The sequence below is a fragment of the Callospermophilus lateralis genome, chromosome 3 (assembly GCF_048772815.1).
Source record: "Callospermophilus lateralis isolate mCalLat2 chromosome 3, mCalLat2.hap1, whole genome shotgun sequence".
NCBI classification, from domain to species: domain Eukaryota; kingdom Metazoa; phylum Chordata; class Mammalia; order Rodentia; family Sciuridae; genus Callospermophilus; species Callospermophilus lateralis.
In genome coordinates this window covers 6,486,050-6,502,871 of record NC_135307.1, presented here as the reverse complement: position 1 = coordinate 6,502,871, position 16,822 = coordinate 6,486,050, and the positions used below count along the sequence as shown (strand labels likewise).

Below are 16,822 nucleotides of genomic sequence, written 5' to 3'. Positions count from 1 at the left end.
CGTGGCTGCACCCCCATACCACTGCCCACCACCCACGGGTGAACTCCTGTGTTCAGTAGGTGCCTTGTGCTGTGTAGAACATGAAGCCTGAGTCCCTTGATTTTTATTTACTTATGAGAAAAAATATTTTATAATCAAAGTCTTTCAGGAAGAGCTGAAATGTGAAATGACCTGTCTTCTTGAACTGCTGCATTAAAAGAGAGAGAGAAAAAAAAGCATATTGTGGAATGACACATGCCACTATGGAAATTCATAAAAGTAGAAGGACAAAGAAAAACCACCCGAATCCACTCCCCAGAACAACTAGGGGGGCCATTTTGGCCTTCCAGCTCTTTCCACCGGCCCTCATTAGGAAAAGTATCCCTGAAGAACTGACCACCCTCTCCCCACACCACGCACATGGCCGAGTCAGGCGGAAAAGGGCAACTGCTTATTGTTGAACATTTACTCAAACATATGTGCAGCCGCCTCCTGGGAAGTCAGCTTCGTCCTTGGCCTTCTGCAGGAGGTGCTGAACTTTATTAATTTTTTTTTTTTTTTTTTTTTTTTAAGGTTCTGCCATTTGCAAACTTCTCTGTGCCGAGTAGCGACTGCACCCAACTCAGGGAGTAGAGCGCTTCTGACTAGGGAGCTGGGGTCGGTGTGCTTTCTACAACAGCCAGCTCCAGGACCCCAGAAGAGGAGATTGTCGTGTGATCTTTTCCTTTAAATCTTGCACTGTTTGGTGCTCAGTCTTGCACGTTGTGGGAAGCACAGCGGATCTATTTGGCAGTGCCAGACTCTGTCCCCTAACTGCCCCCAAACAAACAAAACTGCCTAACAGCCTCACGGGAACGCAGGGGAAGACCCCCTGGGCACTCTGCAGCTTCTCTGACTTTGGTTTAGGTTTTTCTGTAGTGGAATGGGAGTGGGGGGGACAGTTCAAGGATGTGGGGTCCTGGAGGTTTGAATTGCCAGAGGCTGGCCAGGGAACTCAAGTGTAGGATTGCAGCAGCAGGCCTGGTACTAAAGCAGCTTCAGCTGTGGCTGCAGCCACCCAGGGCAGAAGAGTGCGCTAAGAGATCTTTGGGGAACACTAATGTTTTAAGGGACCTGGAAGACAGGGAGACTGCTTAGAGAGGCAGGCACTCAAGTGTGCTGTTTTGCAATAGCCCTCAGTACGGTTTTTGAGAAGAGAGTGCATTTACCCTGGGAGATGAAAAAGAGGACCTTGTATTCATTTCCTGGCTGAGTCTTAGGACATTTGTACACTTGCCCACAAGTGCGTACATGTGGATAGATTGCTCACACTGCTTTTGAGGGTTCCCAAGTATGAATTAAAAAAAGAAGAAAAATGTGTGCTCTGAATTAGATCTATCTTGGGGTGGGGAGGAAGAAGAGGAAGAAGTAGGAGGACCAGAAGCAAACTAAGCCCCGTGTCTGGGACACTGGCTCTCCTCCAGGACTGCGGGAGAGCTGGGTTTCAGCATGTACAGAGAGAAAGTGCTCAATTTCTCAAACCTGGATTTCCTTGTCTGTTTTCCCCTAAGATATGAATCTGAGCCCTCAAATGTCCTTTTTGAGCAGGGCAAGCATGTACAGCGTTGCCCCAGATCAAGAAACAGTTCAGATCCAAATATTACCATAGGTCTGGCTTCTTCAAGAATTTCTTCCATTTCTTTGGACCAATAAATATTTAAAAAGTTAGATTTTGAGCTCCAGAAAAGCCAACAAAAATATTTTAAACATATGGATTTTTTTTTTTTTTTTTAAATTGTGGTTAAACCACGCTCAGTGGAGATTAGTTTACAACAGTCTTTTCTTTCTCTCTTTGCCTTTTTTTTTTTTTTTTCTATCTTCTTTCTTTCTTTTAGGAAGCCAGAAGGATAAACATGTTGCCATGGAGTTCTGTTTAAAATAAAATACAATGGAAAGAAAAGAGCATGATGAAGTAACCACATGGACTGCAGGATACACCTGATACTAATTACTGTCATGCAGAATGTTCTGGAAGACATTTGACTCGCCTGATGTATACATTCAAATCAAGCAAAGCAGGACTGGAAGGCTCCTTGGGGACCCTCTTGTCCAACTCTTTCCTTTTTCCAGATGAGGAAATAGGGGCCCAGAGAGGGGAAGGGCCTGGACCTCAGCCTCCCTGCTAGGAGGAGCAGAGCTGAGATCCAAACCTGTGGTTCTTTTCTCAGGAACATAATTTCCAGGGTCTCTGTGGCCTGTAGATAAGGCCTTGGAGCAGAGGGGTGGGGTTTGCCATTAGACTCTAAGGAGCAAAGTTAGGGGCCAGGGGACCCAGAAAAAAAGCAAAGAGGCCAACTTCACATCGGCAGGCCTAACTTTTTTCACGGGTACCAGGCCTTGAGGAGAGAAACTGAATACTGAGTGTCAGAAGGTTTCTCCTTCTAGGGCCCCCACAGGGGCACCCCAACTGAGACTTGGGGCTCCCTCTAAAACGTCACCTCGTGTTCTTTGGGATTTGCAGGGATGATGCCAGGGGCAATGCGTCTAAGACGGCCTCCAAGGAGGCCTCCAAGGACCCCAAGTGCGTGGCTACTGATGCTCTCTGGTGGCCGCCTGGGCTCCCACGCACAGCGCGATCGCGAGCCCCCGTGACGCTGAGCACCCCTCGCCTCTGCCCCCAGAGGCTAGCAACCGGGTCTGCTGGCGCCTGATTGGCCACGGGGGCCTGACGACAGGGGCTTCTGGATGCTGATTGGCTTCGGCCAGCTCCGGCTGTTTCCTAGCTATTAATACCGAGGCTAATAAACGTTCTCTGTTGACTGGGGTGCTTGGAGCCATGATTTTTTGAAATGTTCTTGACGTATGCAGCTGGTGTGGGCCTTTCTGTCTCGCCAGTGCTGCTTGCGGGGCCCTTGTATTTGGGGCTTTTTGCATGTCCCGCAAGCTGAAAATGGGGTATTTTCTTTCTCCCCCATTGTCTGACACACTCTGGTAGCTCTTCACGATGCCCGCAAAGTCCCAAATCCTTATTTTCCCAGTAGTGCCTGGAATCACATGTAAATGGAGCCCCTCGCCTAAGGATTTTGAGTCTCTGGAGACCTGATGGTCAGTTTTTTCCTCCCTGGACAGTAGCCCTACTCCCTCATAGCCCACTCCTAGGATTGCTGGGCATGAGAGGCTCACCCTGAAGTATCATGAAACCCCCAACGAAGTGCCAGGAGAGCTTTTTAAACTTGATACTCTCCGTATGGCCTCCTCTGCTTTCCCCTTTGGGGTCCATCACTCATTCTCACCCCTTTCTGTCATCACATGCCTTCCTTGTCCTCCCGGCTGCCACCCACCTGTCACCCTAAGATAGATCCTTAGTTCCTTTCAACAGCATTTTGACCTTTGCAAGAGGACATTTTGATTGACGGCACTGCCCACTTTGCCACTCGGGCTGGGCAGAGGGGCTGAAGGGGCCACCTGTTAAGGATTAACTCTCATGTGCCAAGTCCCGGAGCACAAGGCTATGCAGCTATGCTCCTCAGCAACATGTGTCACTGCCTGTTTTCCTGAGCCCCCCCCCCCCCAACCCGCCCGCTGCGGCTGCTGCGGCGGGGGGGCTCTTTCAAAGTGTATGTGTTGTGAATTCACCCCAATTTTGGGGGGCACCACAGACATAGGACTCTTCCTTGCCAAAAAGTAGTTTTCTTAGTGGGACACGGCTCAAATCTACATTCTCATTACAACCCTGGTCCCCAGGGTGGGGGGGGGAGGAGAAGGCACCCCCTTACTAAGTGGAAGAAATAAACCCTTGAAAGGGGAAGGGACGTTGCAGGGTTCTGGGTATATCCGTTTTAAGCGGCAGAACCCGGGACCGAAAAACCAGGTTTTCCCGACTTCCAGACGCTCTGCTGAGTCTCCTATGTCAAAGATAACGCATCGGAAATAGGGTGAGCTAGAAGGGGGTGACGGCTGCAGGTTTACATTTGGGAACCAGTTATCTTACCCTCAGGCTTTTTATTTTCCAGAACAATAAGCAAAAAGCATCATTTTCTTTCCCTAAGCCCACATCCTCTGACCGATGTTCCGAAATAGCCAGGTGTGTGATCTGCTGGCCCCGGGACCCTACCTCAGCCTCTCTAAGGACCACCATCCCTTCGGGTGATTTCCCCATAATTTGTGAATACAAATCATCCTCTTTTGCCCGATTAGGGCTCATGTAGGGGAGAAGCCCCAGCGACCACAGGGTGTTGGTCATGGCGGCCAGGGGCACTGCGGCAGAATTTTTTCCTCCGTCTTTGCTGCAATCTGGGTGCGGCTAGAGCAATTTGTCATAGAATCTGGGGGGCTCATTTTTCCGGCCAATCACTTTTAGAGAAATGAGCGCATTGCAGCAGAATGCGCTGACGTCAGAGACCACCCCTTCTGCGCCTCCATATAAACCCCACCCAGCCAGCCCCTAGCGCAGACCGCGGAGAGCTGAGATGGAGCGCGCCTTGGCTTGCTAGCCCAAGGCTGCAGCTCCTCCGAAGAGCCGGGGCGCCCACGCGAGAATCCCTCACTTGGTAAGTGGTTGGCCATCCTTGCCTACCAGGATGTGCAAAAGGAAGAGGCCATCCCCTTCTAGGCTGGGCTCTGTCCTCCTGGACATGCCGAAGGACCGATGCTGGGACCTTCTCCCGAAGGCGGCCACTTTGCCTGGTCCCCAAGCATGCCTTGGGTATGAAATCCTGTCAGGAAGGGAATCTCGAGGCACATTTTCCTGGGGGGACATCAGGGTCCGTTTCTTGTCCAGTCGCTGAGGATAGCTTGAGTGGCAGGGACTCTGACGCAGATGAGCGGGGGAATCAGATCAATCTCCTTCTGGAACCAGTGTGCCGCAGTCACAGGGGTCCCCAAACACGGATATTCTGGGTTCGAAGCCGCCTTTAGAATCGCCTTAATAGTGGGAGATATGGCGGCGATGCCTTCTGCATGCCCTATGAATTAGGAGGGGAAAGGGCCGAAGAGAAGGGTCTATGGGAGCACATTCCCCCCTAGTCTTTAGCTGGGTAATCGGTGGACCACGGGCGTGAGGGCGAGAGGTTCCTATTTGCCAGGGACTCTGAGTCCAAGTACCCAGGTTTAGTGCAGAGCCAACTCCATGTAAAGAAGAGAGTAAAAAAAAATCTGTAAACCACATCTGGTTCTACCCTAATCAGCCACTTTAACAGCGGGGAGAGAGGGTGCCCAAGCGCAAACCTGCCAGGAGTCCCCTAGAACCAGTTGCGTAGAGAAGGGGGGGTTGAGGGGAGGGTCAGGAAATTGAGGTACAGGTAGAATAGAAACAGGAGGTGAGCTGGAATAGAGAGAAAGCTGTGTGCTTGCATCTAGGAAGAGGGAAGGGAGAAATTCAGAAAAGGGGGTGTGTTGGGGGGGGGGGTCTGGGTGCTGAGAGCTGGGAATTGGGGCCCGGGTCTTGTCAGCATTGCGCGTGGAGTGATAGTCGCTGGAAGATTCTTACGTGTTGTGGGTTCTTGACTTTGGTAAAGTCGTATTTTGCCGTTTCCTTTGTCCCTGTTAAGCCCCCAAGTCGCCCCCTCCCCATCCTGGGCTGGCGGGCTGTGGGGGGGCGCAAGCGGGCTGCTACCTGGCAGGTTTCTGGAAGGTTTTCTTGTTGGCCGCAAGAGGGCGCTGGTGGCACTGCGGAATTTTGGGGGGCGGGGTGGGGAGGGGAGGTGGCCTTTGTTCTCCTACTGGAGGGGGTCGGGTGCAGGATTTACTAGAAGATTCTGAGTTCATGAACATAAGGGGGAGATGTTCTGGGACCCTCAGGTTCACCGCGGAGCGCCTGCAGGAGTCTCAGAGATGCCCCCTGCGGCACTGGTTGTGGGACTTAGGGTGTCCTGGAAGAGCGTGGACGCAGAGGAGTTCATTTTTATGGCTCTTGGTGTCTGGGGTCTTAGGAAGGTGTGGCGCAGTTGAGCAGATGAAGAGACTGTAAAAGAGTTGATTAGGCGCCATGATGCGGGGTCTTGATTCTTGCGTGGCTCAGGAAGAAGGCACGATTTTGGGGCGGGGGGAGGGTTGTCGCTGCTGGCAGCGAAGGCGGGAGAGCCAGGGTGGTCGTCTCGGGCTGCGTCGTGTGCCTCTAGACCACAAAAACCAGTGAAAACGTGGTATCGAAAACTGGGCCTTTTAAATTTTAATTAATTAATTTGTTTAATTGGACCGAAGGTTGGAGGCGAGATTTCTGTGCCTTTCAAAAGTGGAATCGTGCTCTGAGAAGCCCCTTACGGCGGGGTCTTCTAGGTGCCTTTCCCTCTCTCTGGTGCGAGGGGACCCCTGTGGTAGGGGGCGTAGGAGACCCTCTGGATACATGCGTGTGCGCTCCCCGAAGTCTATAGGTGCATTCTGGCTGACGGTGACTTGGAGAGGCGTTCTGGGGACATGGCGGCCCTATGCGATGGGCTGAGTGCGTGGTGCCCCTCCAGGCCTGCGACCTGTTGGGCGTCCCCCGCCCACCTACGCCAGCCTGGCTCTGAGGCAGCTGCTCGCGGGCGGGGGCGCCGCAGGTGGCTGTGCTGTTGGGCTCTGAGTGCGGGCCGCGCGCCCCCTAGCGGTCTCGGTGTGCAAATGGCTCGCGGCCTGCTCAACCTGGCTTTGAGTTGCGCAGGCGCACACAGTTAACACTTGTGCCTTGTCAATCAAGTAATCCTTACCCCCTCCCTTTGCTCTCCTCCCCCTCCCACTTCTTTCCCTCCTCCCTCTTCCGTTTCTCCTCCCCCACCTCCCCCTCCCGTTTCTTCTCTCCCTCCTCCCTCTCCCATTTCTCCTCTTACCTTCTCCCCCCTCCCTGGCTCATGTCGTCATCCTTCCTTTCTCCTCCCCTTGTCCCTCCCTCCTCCTCCCTCCCCCTCCCTCCCCCCTCCCCCCTCCTCCCTCCACACCCCCCCTCCCCTTTCCCTCCTCCCTCCACACCCCCCTCCCTTCCCGCTCCTTCCCTTTCCCTCCAACTGCCCCCTCCTTCTCTATGCTGTTCCAGTGCTGGCCGTTAGGGGTCATCAAGATGGTTTCTAATCTGCCCCCTCCCATGCCACAGGGTCTCTCTTCAGGGATGACATCATCGGTTCACCCCTTCGTCTTCAAGGACCACCTTCTCCGATGTCAAGCTGCTGCCAAGGTGCCTGCCGCTCACCTCCATCTTGCCGCAGTCCTGCTGTGGGGTTTTGTACACAACATGGCGGACAGAAGCCCAGGGCCGGCCACCCTGCTTGTCCACCCCCAGACCCATTACCATTAAACACAATTTAAAATGTTAACCAATTAGTTCTAACTCTAATTAATTAACTTAATTGCAACTCATATCTCTGATCCTTTGCAGAGAGCACCGTGAGTGTGGACTCCTCTCCCACCAGCCTCCGGAGCAGCCTCCAGGGGACACCAAGACCAGGACCACGTGGGAGGAAGAGGACCAGCGCCCACCCTCTGCTGACCCTTCCGGCTACAGACTTAAACCAATGCCCTAGTGAGGGGGCATTGGCGGGCAGCCCTGCCTGTGCTTGGGCTCGTGTGTGGGTGCTTTCCTGGGCCTTCTGCTTGTGCTCACCTGCCAGCCGCCTGGAGTGCTTCCCTCCCCAAGGGGTGTCGGTCTTTTATGGCCGACTGTGTCATTGTTTTTGTGATGTCCTGTGTGGAAGGATCCCTTTGGGAACTTCTCAGGAGGGGGACCTGGGCCAAGAGCTTGATGTGCCTCATGGGCAACTCGGGGCCCCTGGTGGGCTTGTGGAATGAGCATGCGCCTGACCCACCGAAGGCATGCCCCGCCTGTTTCGAGGTCTTCCTGTCCTTTTCTAGGGAATGGGGACGATAGGAGCAACCTCCTAGGGCCGTTGTGAGAATTAAATGATCCAGAGAAGCCTGGGGCCGGACTGGGTGTGGAGGAGGTGGTCAGTAAATGTTTGTTGAAAGAGTTTGGCAGGTCAGCCTCTTCCCATGCCACTCATTTGCCTCACTCGTGTTATTTATTCTCCAACAGACTCCCGGCAGCCCCCATGCTTGGGGCTCTCCTTGCATCATGTAGGGGCTCCACTAACATGGCCATCGGGCGGACTTGAGTAAGAACACCAATCGTGCATGCGGCCACTTCCAGGGCACTTTCTAAGTAGTGTGATGTTACTCCTAGGTGACATGTGGGTGCAGTAAGCTGCTGAGGTTCTAGGAGGACACATGTGGTATTGACGTAGTTTTAGACAGTTAGGTAAGAGGGAGAACTCTGAGAGTCCAGCCCCGTGTCCCACAGAATAGGGCTTACATAAGGAAATGGGGGAGAGGAGAAGGTAAGTATATTGCCACATTGCTAGCAAGAGAAGGGGTCACAGTTGGACCCTGGATGCCACTGTAGCTGCCCCTGGTCCCCCTGTTGCCCCCAGCCCAGAGTTCTAAGAGCCTTTCTAATTTCAAATCAAACATTCCACCAGGGCACAGTCTGTCTGAAACCCCAGCTGCCCAGGGTGGTCTTAGAGGTCCTGGTGGCCCCAATGCTGGTACCATGTGCTGGCTTCACCTCTTAATAACAGTGTGACCTTAAAACAAGTCGCTTAACTTCTCCAAGTTTCAATTCCTTTCATGGTCTAAATGGGGATTTAAGAAAAAAAAACCCACCCTTGTCTACCTACCCCACAGGGTGCTTTTGAAGACTAAATGACGTAAGGCCTGTGAAAGTGCTTTGTAAACCGGCAGGACACTGTCACACAGGCGGCCCTTGGGGCTCACTGCTGCCCAGCCCTCTCCCCCCCAGTCATCAGGGAGCACCCAGTAGGTGCTGGGTGTGTTCACGCTTAGTCAATAAAGTACAGAATAACTAAAAACAGAATTAGTTCAACAAACATTTTCTGAAACACTGACAATATGCCCAGCGCACCAGGCTAGGCGTGGGGTACAAAGATATGAAAACAGTCTCTTGGAAGCTAATTGGGGTCCTCATTTGACCACCACTTTCTTTGGTCCCCTTTTAAGCCAACCAGTTTGGTCCGGACAAGACAAAAACCATTCTGGGTTGCTTTAGAGAAGCCCAGCTTGGCTGGACAATAGCCCCCAGGCATCTGAAAGGGGCTGATTGGATTATGTGGCAAATGGAGGTGGAAGGATGACTTGGAAGGTGACAAATGAGGTGGGCGGAGACCCGCTTTGAGTTAATTCAGGCTATTAGGAGGGAACCTTTTGTCTTCCAGAGACTGGCAGGAGCTTTTACCACTGGTTTTTACATCCTTAATGTTTAAGGAGAATAATTTATGGTCAGCGAAAATCCAGGCCCTGGCGAGATAGATGATTCAAGTGAGCTGTAAAATCCAGGGTCCTGCTGTCAATGAGTGACAATAGTGGACGTTCATGTCCCCTGTTTTGCAACCATCCATTCATTTGATCCTCACAACACCCTGTCCTGACCCAGGACTGGCCTGTCACCTCCCAGGGAAGCAGAGGCTGTCAAGTGGCTCCTCCCATTGGGTCTCCCCTGCACCCGTCGGTGCCCCATTGCCTCTGAGGGTCCAGCAGTAGATGTGCACCTGTCTCAGGCCTGTCCTCCACCACCTTGGTGGCCCCTCTGGTTTTCTGACTTGGCTTTCTGCAGCCTGGAGCCCCAGGCCCCTCCTGGCCTTCCTTCTAGCCACTCCAGTGTCTGTCTTTCCTTCGCAGCCCAGCTTCTCCAAAGACCTGTCTACACTCGCTGCTTTCCTTCCTCACCTCCATTTCCTCTTCAGCCTACTGCTTCCTGACCCGCTCTGCTCCGTCCAGCGCCTCTCCCTCAGGTAAAGACTTCTGTGGCTTAACTCTTGACACCTTTCCGGCTCATGGACACACAGACACTTCTCTTCTCACACGGATGGCTCTGTGCCTCCGGCCCACCTGTTTACACACTCTCCCTGTGGCTTCACGGGGACACTTGCTTTGGCCTCCCTTGCTCCTATCTCCGGGAGCCCAGGCCTCCTGACTTCAGAAACCTGCCTCTTGCCTTGCTGCCTTGGCACTGGGTTCGAGTCCCAGTTCAGCCAACGAGGGCTGAAACCGTGGGCTAAGTCCACTCTCCCGAGACTCCTTATCTCAGTTGCAAAACAGGGTTGACACCTTTACCTTTCCAGGTGAGGTGGACTAGGCTGCAGGTAAGTGCCGGACACTCAAAGGGACTTGAAGCAAAGTCAGCAGAGCCTTTGGGAGAAAATGCAATGAGAGTCCCTGCTAGGTTTTCTTAAAAGTGAAGTTCCCACGGGGAGAACCAAAGACAGGAAAGAAAGGGAGCGGGAGGGGGCCGGAGAGAAAGAAGAAACCAACAATTTAGAAAAGGCATTAAAGACAAAAAGGTAGGAAGTGGAGACTTAGGAAATATTAACCCCCCAAAAAAACGCATCCAGGAGAAGCTTTCCTCTGAGGTCAGGTTGGGCTGGAAGAAAGGAAACAGGAGGAAGCTTTTAAATCGATTATCCCAATGACAAATTCCAGGAAGCTTTCAAATCAAATAGCCCCATTTTGGGTTTTTAACTCCTTCATCGAGTTTAACCTCTTTGCCTCCTGCCCCCTCCCCACCGCCCCCGACTGGTGATTAAATCCCTAGGTACAGGGTACCGCCGCGGAGCCAGGGGCCAGCAGAAAAGAGCCCCCCCCCACCCCCCGCCCCCAGCTGGGTTTTCAGGGTTATTCCACCTTCCGCCCTTTCCCTTAATGAACACAGGGCTAATCTTAGGCCTAGTGGAAGGAAGAGCCCGCAGACGCTAATGAGGTAGCTGCTGGATTCCAGTGTGGGCCTCACGAGGAGCCTTCTTTGTCTGGGAAGCAAACACACTGATTTCCATAATGAGGTGAACCGGCGTCCGCAGGGCAGGGGCCACGCAAGTTCTTAAGCCACACTCCTAATTTTGGTGCCACGAGTGACGTTCCTTTTGCTCCTCGTTTAAGTCTTTGCCTCTGTCACAGTGCAAGGTCGATGGGTGGGGGGAGTTGAAGGTAGCTAGGGAACAGGGCTGCACACAGGCTGTGAGGTTCAGGGGGCTGCACCCCGTCCAGCACACACACCTAACAGGCCAGTCCACTTGTCCCCCTCAACAGCAGGGGCCTGGGGCAACACCAGGAGTCAGTGTCCAACCCTGGCACACACCTGACTTGTGTTAGGCCCCACTGAGAATTTACCTGGATGAGCAGGTGGTAGTAGAGTTCCAAGTCAGAGGTGTCAAGCACCCAAGCCTGCCCCCTCTAGGCTGAGAGGCAGAGGGACACGGGCCCCAAGAGAGGGTGCAGTGTGTCACACTGGTGAGACTGGGGTTCAGAGAGCCGGTGCCTCTCAGATTCTATCCGCCAAGTGCTAGGGGAAGGTTGCAGCTTGACCTGAGGCTGGTGCTGGAGCCCAGTGGCGGACCCGTGGCTCCATCCCCAGGTCCTGCATCTCAGGGTAGTCGGTCCCCTTGCACTTAGTGTCCCACCCCATCCTGAACCCCAGAGCTCATCGACATCTCTAGAACAGGTACGTCCTCAGCAGGAAATTCACGCTGTTTGTCCCAAGTTGGGCACATTTCTCACCCCAAGGCAGATCGATCAAGATCAGGGAACTGGAAGAACAACTAGAGAAGGGGGAGGGTTAGAGCAGGAGAAGGTCATAAGTTAGACCCTCAAGGGGCCCCCTCATGGACCTTCACAGGCTGAAGGTTCTGGGGCATTGTGGGTCAGAACTGACCCTCTTTCCAAGTCGCAGAACCAACTCTGACCCGCACCCCAGGAGAGCAATATGGAGGAACGGCAGTGGTCCGGGAGACCAAAGCCAGAGGCACTCCTTCCCCTCCTGCGGAGGTGGGATGCAGTTGTCCACCCTCCCCAGAGAGGTGCTGAGACAGGACAGGGACAAGGGCTGAGGCCTCTGAAAGTGGCATCACATACCTACTCCCTTCCAGCCCCCACTGGAGAGCAGAAGCTGCAGCTGGCCATGTTGCGGGAGAGACGGGTTTTAACTCTGCTCCCTGGGGCTCCTCCTCACCTGCAGATCTAGAGTGATCATTAAGGGATAGCCCTAAAGCCACCACGAATATTTAGCCCCTGTAGATACTTCAGACCTGGGGGGTGGGGTGGAGGACATTCATCATCCAGGGTCCTTGGGGTTTTGAGACCCCTGAAACCACAGCAGCCTGAACATGGGGATGCTGGGCCCCAGTCACGCCCCATTTGGAAGCTATTTAGGTCTCTGGTACCCAGGCTGTCCTCTTAAGCTTTTCTGTGACCACAGCAGAAGGATCTGAACCAACTGTTCCCCTGAGTGTGGTGGGGGAGGAGCCCTTTTTATCTATCTCTTTGTTTCCTGAGGGTTCTTTGCAGCCCTGAGTTGACACGGCTCCCCCTTTCCTAATCCAGGGGTCCAGGCTGGCTTCAGAGTTGGTTCACACACCTGAGTCCACTGCTGACTTTGTGTGTGTCCATCTAGTCCATTCCGAGTGCTCAGGAGACAATGAGGCCTAGAGGGGCTGGGCAGAGACACCCCCCCACCCCGAGTTCTGAGAGTTGCTGTTTTTCTGCTTTCACTGCCTGCCCCCCTGTTCTCTCTTGCTCTCTCTCTCTCCCCATTCCTACCCCTCCCTCACCAATTCCAACTCTGGCCCTCTAGAGTGCCCTAGGCCTGCCCCCCCTCCTTTGGGTGCCCAAGCACCAGCCTGGCATTAGTGGGGCTCAGTAAGAGTATGTGGGATGTCTGTTTGGACAGGTGAGTGAATGAAAGGGCTGGACCCCCCACCCGAGCTGCACAGCGGGCCCTGCGGAATCCTAGGTTAAGGGGTGGAGGGCGGTTTTGTGTTAGGGGAGTGGGTAGCTTCCTGCCCCAGCCCTCATTGAAGGGGCCTTGCTGGCCGAGCCTGCATCCACTCACGCGTTCATGCCGTCATTCAACAGTTGATCCTAACTGAGCGTGCCCATGGCCCCGGCCCTGAACTTGGCACCTGTCACCTAGCAAGTCCCTTGATGGCCTCCACCTCCCCTGGGAGGGCGGGCCGGGGGGTTGTCCAGGAGTTGGAGCAGTAGGCTCCAGCCCTGTAGAGGGCAGCTGGAGGGCGCAGCTTGTGTCTGTGGCTTTTCAGGCCCCCAAGGGCCTGCCCCCCTGCCTCCCCCATCCCACAAAAGTGTGGATGGCTGTTCTGGACTGTGGTCCTGACGCTCTCAGCCCAGGTGGCTGCGTAGGGATGGCTGCAGCATGTGTCCCTAGCCTCTGGCCACACAGGTCTCCCTCTTGGATTGGGGTCTGTGAGTCGGACCTCTCCCTCATCTAGATTCCTTCCTCCCCTGGGGCTCAGTCCAGCTTTTTAGGCCCCTCGTTGCTGGCTGGGGCCTGTGTCCTCCTAGAGGACATAGGGCTGGGGACCTCCAGGGGTGTGTGCAGGCTCTGCGCTGCCCAGCTCCTACCTGCTTTTCTTACCCGGTGGCTCCTCTGGCAGTTTCCCAGGGTCCAGGTTGGTTACCCACCTGGCACTCTGCTTGCTGTAGCCTGTTGCCACGATGCCCAGCCTGCACTGTTACCCTCCCTGCTTCAGTCTAGCCTCTGCCCGACATGCGGGTGTTCCTTAACTTCACGTCTGTGGTCGCCTGGCCTGCCTGCTGCCCTCAGCCCTGCCACCAAGGCCAGATGCCACTCTCCAGCCCACTCAGAGCTCTCTCAGTTTCCAACAGGTTCCTGGTTCCCGTGGGATGAGCCTGCTGGAGTCTCCATCTCATGCCACCATCCTCAGAGGCTACCTCCTGTGAGCCTAGCCTAGTCTGAGTGACCCCAGGCTGTAGCTGAACTTACATCCCATCCTGCTGGCCCCAGAGACCCCCGTTTCCTGCCTGGTGGGTGTGTCCCCAGCCTGCCCATATTGCTACCAGGTCCCCAGGAGTCCTGAGTTTAGCCCTGCCAGGTCCCTAGCTGACCATGTGGTGTTGGTTTTGGGGTGGCCACCTGGGCCTTTGGCGTCCCCCCTGCATCTTTTCCTTCACGGCTCATCCACAGTAGCCGCTGCACTCCACTGAGAAGCGCGTTGCAGGCGAGACGGCCTCCCGTCTGGTTTTCCTGGGACGCTTCTCTCGAATAACTCTGATCTCCCCCTCCCCAAAGCCGGACTCGTCCACCGTGGACTGCGTGGGACCTTGGCCGAGTTGGCTGAAGATCGTGGATGGACGTGCGGAGGACCCCCGCCCCACCCCGGGACTCACCACCGGACCGGACCCTTCTTCTCTACGTGCCTCTGGCCTCCTTCCAGGATTGGGGTGAGTTGTTTCTCGCCGTTGTCAACACACGATCTCGTTAGGGTCAGCTCACACAGCCTCAGTTCAGGGACATAAACACTTAGCCAGGGCAGGTAACAGGCTGACCTTACACATTGAGCTTGGGGGGCGGGGGCTGGGGCCTGAAGCTGCCAGGAACAGAGACCTTGCCATGCCAAGCCAGCGAGTGTGGGCCTACTCCTTTCATGGTGACCGCCAGCGACTGCCAGCCAGGGACGGTAAGTGGGGAGCATCCAACACTGGCCAGGTACACAGTAGAAGCTCAATAAAGCTTAGCTGACACATTCGTGCACATTAGTGCAAGGTGACATGGAGCCTCCACCCTGGCCCAGGCCTGTGGAGCCTGTGGGCGAGCTCAGGGACGTGGAAGGGGCCCTTCTGCTCCTGCTCGAAGACATTTCTCGCCGCCAGCCATGGCAACGTCGCTGCCTGTGAGAACACTGGTGTCACACACGGGGCTTTGATAATGTCCTTTAATCAAATGGTGGTTTTGAGTGAGTCCTTCCTTTGGCCCCCTTTCCTCACCCCTGAAATTGCAATGAGACGGGAATGTTTTTGTTTGTTTAAATAAAATCACTGGTGGAGGAGGAGGAGCAAGCGAGGATTGGAGGTGGCAACCACTCGAGGGTGTGTCCTTTGTTTTTGTGGTTCACTTATTCAAGATGCACCAGTGCCGCCGAGAGCTCGGGATCGGGCTGTCCTGGGGGGCATGGGAGTCTGCTGGGTGACCTGGGAGGTCTCCTGCTGGGACCTGAGCTCCCCTTGCTTGGGCTCCGGCTGCCCTGGGGGGGTGAAGGCACATCCTGAGCCTCAAGTGGGCCCAGCACTGTCCTTGTCCCAGCTGACACCCCCTGATGTCCCAGCCAGAGCCTCTGTGAACAGAATTCCAAGCCAGGCCCCTGACTGACTCCAGTTCCCCCAGAGGTGGAAGCCTGCGTGCGCCCTGCCCCTCCCGGGGAGGCTGTGCTGGAGCACGCAGCTTCCATAATGTTCTTTAATCAAACAGAGGATTCAGCGATGCCTGCTCTGCATCCTGCCCTTCTCCCCTGAAATTGAAATGGGAAGGGGATATTATTTTTAAACAAAACCCGTCCGCACAGGCAGAGGGGCACAGGTACCAGAAGCGGGGGGCCATGTGTGGTCTGCTTGTTTTGGCTCTCTGGAGAGCCCGCAGGCTGCAGGGAGGCGGGAGCTGTGTGCCTAGGGCATGAGGAAGGCTCTGCCCTGTGACATTTACTCCACAGCTGGCATTTGCTGAGCCACCTGCAAACACAGTGACGCGGAGAGGAGGCCCGGGAGAAGAGCTTTGCACAGGGCAGGATGCGGGGCTCCTGGGGGGTTATCGTATCCGGAGCTTAGATGAAGCGTCCTCGTAGCTGGGCCGAGCCAAATGCCCGTGGCTTCGAGCCTCTTTCCTCAGAGAGGGCTCAGGACTCTGGAAAGGTAGACTGAGCAAAAAAGGTGAAGGCAAAGTGAAGGCAAGGCCCAAGTCCCCTCTGCAGGCTCACCCTGACAGCCCCCTGCCTCCCAGGAGTCTGGAATAGTCTCAGTCCTCGGGCTGGGTTATATTCCAGTTCCTTGTGAAGGTCAAGTCCCAGGCAAACATGTATTTTTGGGGGGTTTTGTGTGTCATTAGGTGAACAATAAATTAAGAATATACCAAGTTCTCAATTAAAGAAGTTGAAGCTAATGTGAACCGTCAGCCTGGCAGAGACTCATCCTGCTCTTGCAGGAGGCTAAGGGTTGAGGGAAATGAACATTTTTGATTCTTTTTTGATGGATTGGCCAATCCCTGAGCCCAGCACTCATAATAAGGGGGTAGAAATGAGGACCTGGCCATCTAGGCAGCGAGGCACAGAGGGCCCTGTCACCCTGGTGGTAGGCTAATGGCGTCTCTGGTCATGTGTCATTGTGCTGGCGGGCACAGATGTCTGGGAATAGGTGGGGGTCTTGTGTGGAAGCTGGCCCTCCTCTCCCACCTGCCCTCTGTGGGTGGATGGGAAAGGAAAGCCAGGGCTCAGCTAAGGGACACAGTGGCCCCACTCAGCCCCTCATCCTCCCACCTGCGAGTTGCTTGTTGAGCTTTCAGGGCCCCGACCCCAGGCCTCCTGGGGCGTGAGTCAACCTCCAAACCTATTTCCAAGTACTTCTCTCCAAATAATGTCAAAACCTGGCAAGACTCAAGGGCAACAGGATGCATGTGTTTCTTATTCATTCATTTACATGAAGTAACTTAAATGTGTTTTTTATGAGCAATCTGACTTCCAGAAAGAACGAAGGGGAAAAAATGGAGATCTGCCCATCCTTTAATGAGCTCGCTGGTGAATCTTTCCTTGAAAAGAGGAGCAGAGGCTTGCAGAGAAGGGGGTGTGGAGGGAGACGAATTGAGATTGCAAAGGGTTAAAGGGCAGCCGACAGCGTCGGACAGTGTAGGGACAGTGTGGAAGCTGCACAGGGAAACGTGGGGGCACTGGGAGCACGTTCTCTTTAGGAGACTGGAGTTGAAATGGTTGTCAGTGGGACCCAAGAACTAGTTCCCCCTTCCCTTGCTGCTTGGAACCCTGTCCCCTCTCCCGAAGGAGGAACAAGGAAGTTGAATCTGGTCCCTGTCCCT

General features: G+C 54.5%; 1 protein-coding gene across 5 annotated transcripts in view; it reads left to right on the top strand.

Annotated features, from left to right (window-relative positions):
• Positions 1-4,421: 4,421 nt before the first annotated feature.
• The window catches only part of LOC143394997 (uncharacterized), a 32,587-nt gene continuing 20,186 nt past the window's right edge, over positions 4,422-16,822 (top strand). For 2 of the 5 annotated variants that reach the window (XM_076849646.2, XM_076849648.2), the window contains exons 1-5: positions 4,422-4,508; positions 7,025-7,105; positions 7,307-8,039; positions 9,619-9,731; positions 14,039-14,190. In XM_076849646.2, the coding sequence (XP_076705761.2) occupies positions 7,918-8,039; positions 9,619-9,731; positions 14,039-14,190 (387 nt within the window). In that variant the 5' untranslated portion in view covers positions 4,422-4,508; positions 7,025-7,105; positions 7,307-7,917. Of the gene's footprint in view, positions 4,509-7,024; positions 7,106-7,306; positions 13,774-14,038; positions 14,191-16,822 lie in introns of all 5 variants that reach the window. The other 3 variants (XR_013090725.2, XR_013090724.2, XM_076849647.2) reach the window with 3 other exon arrangements.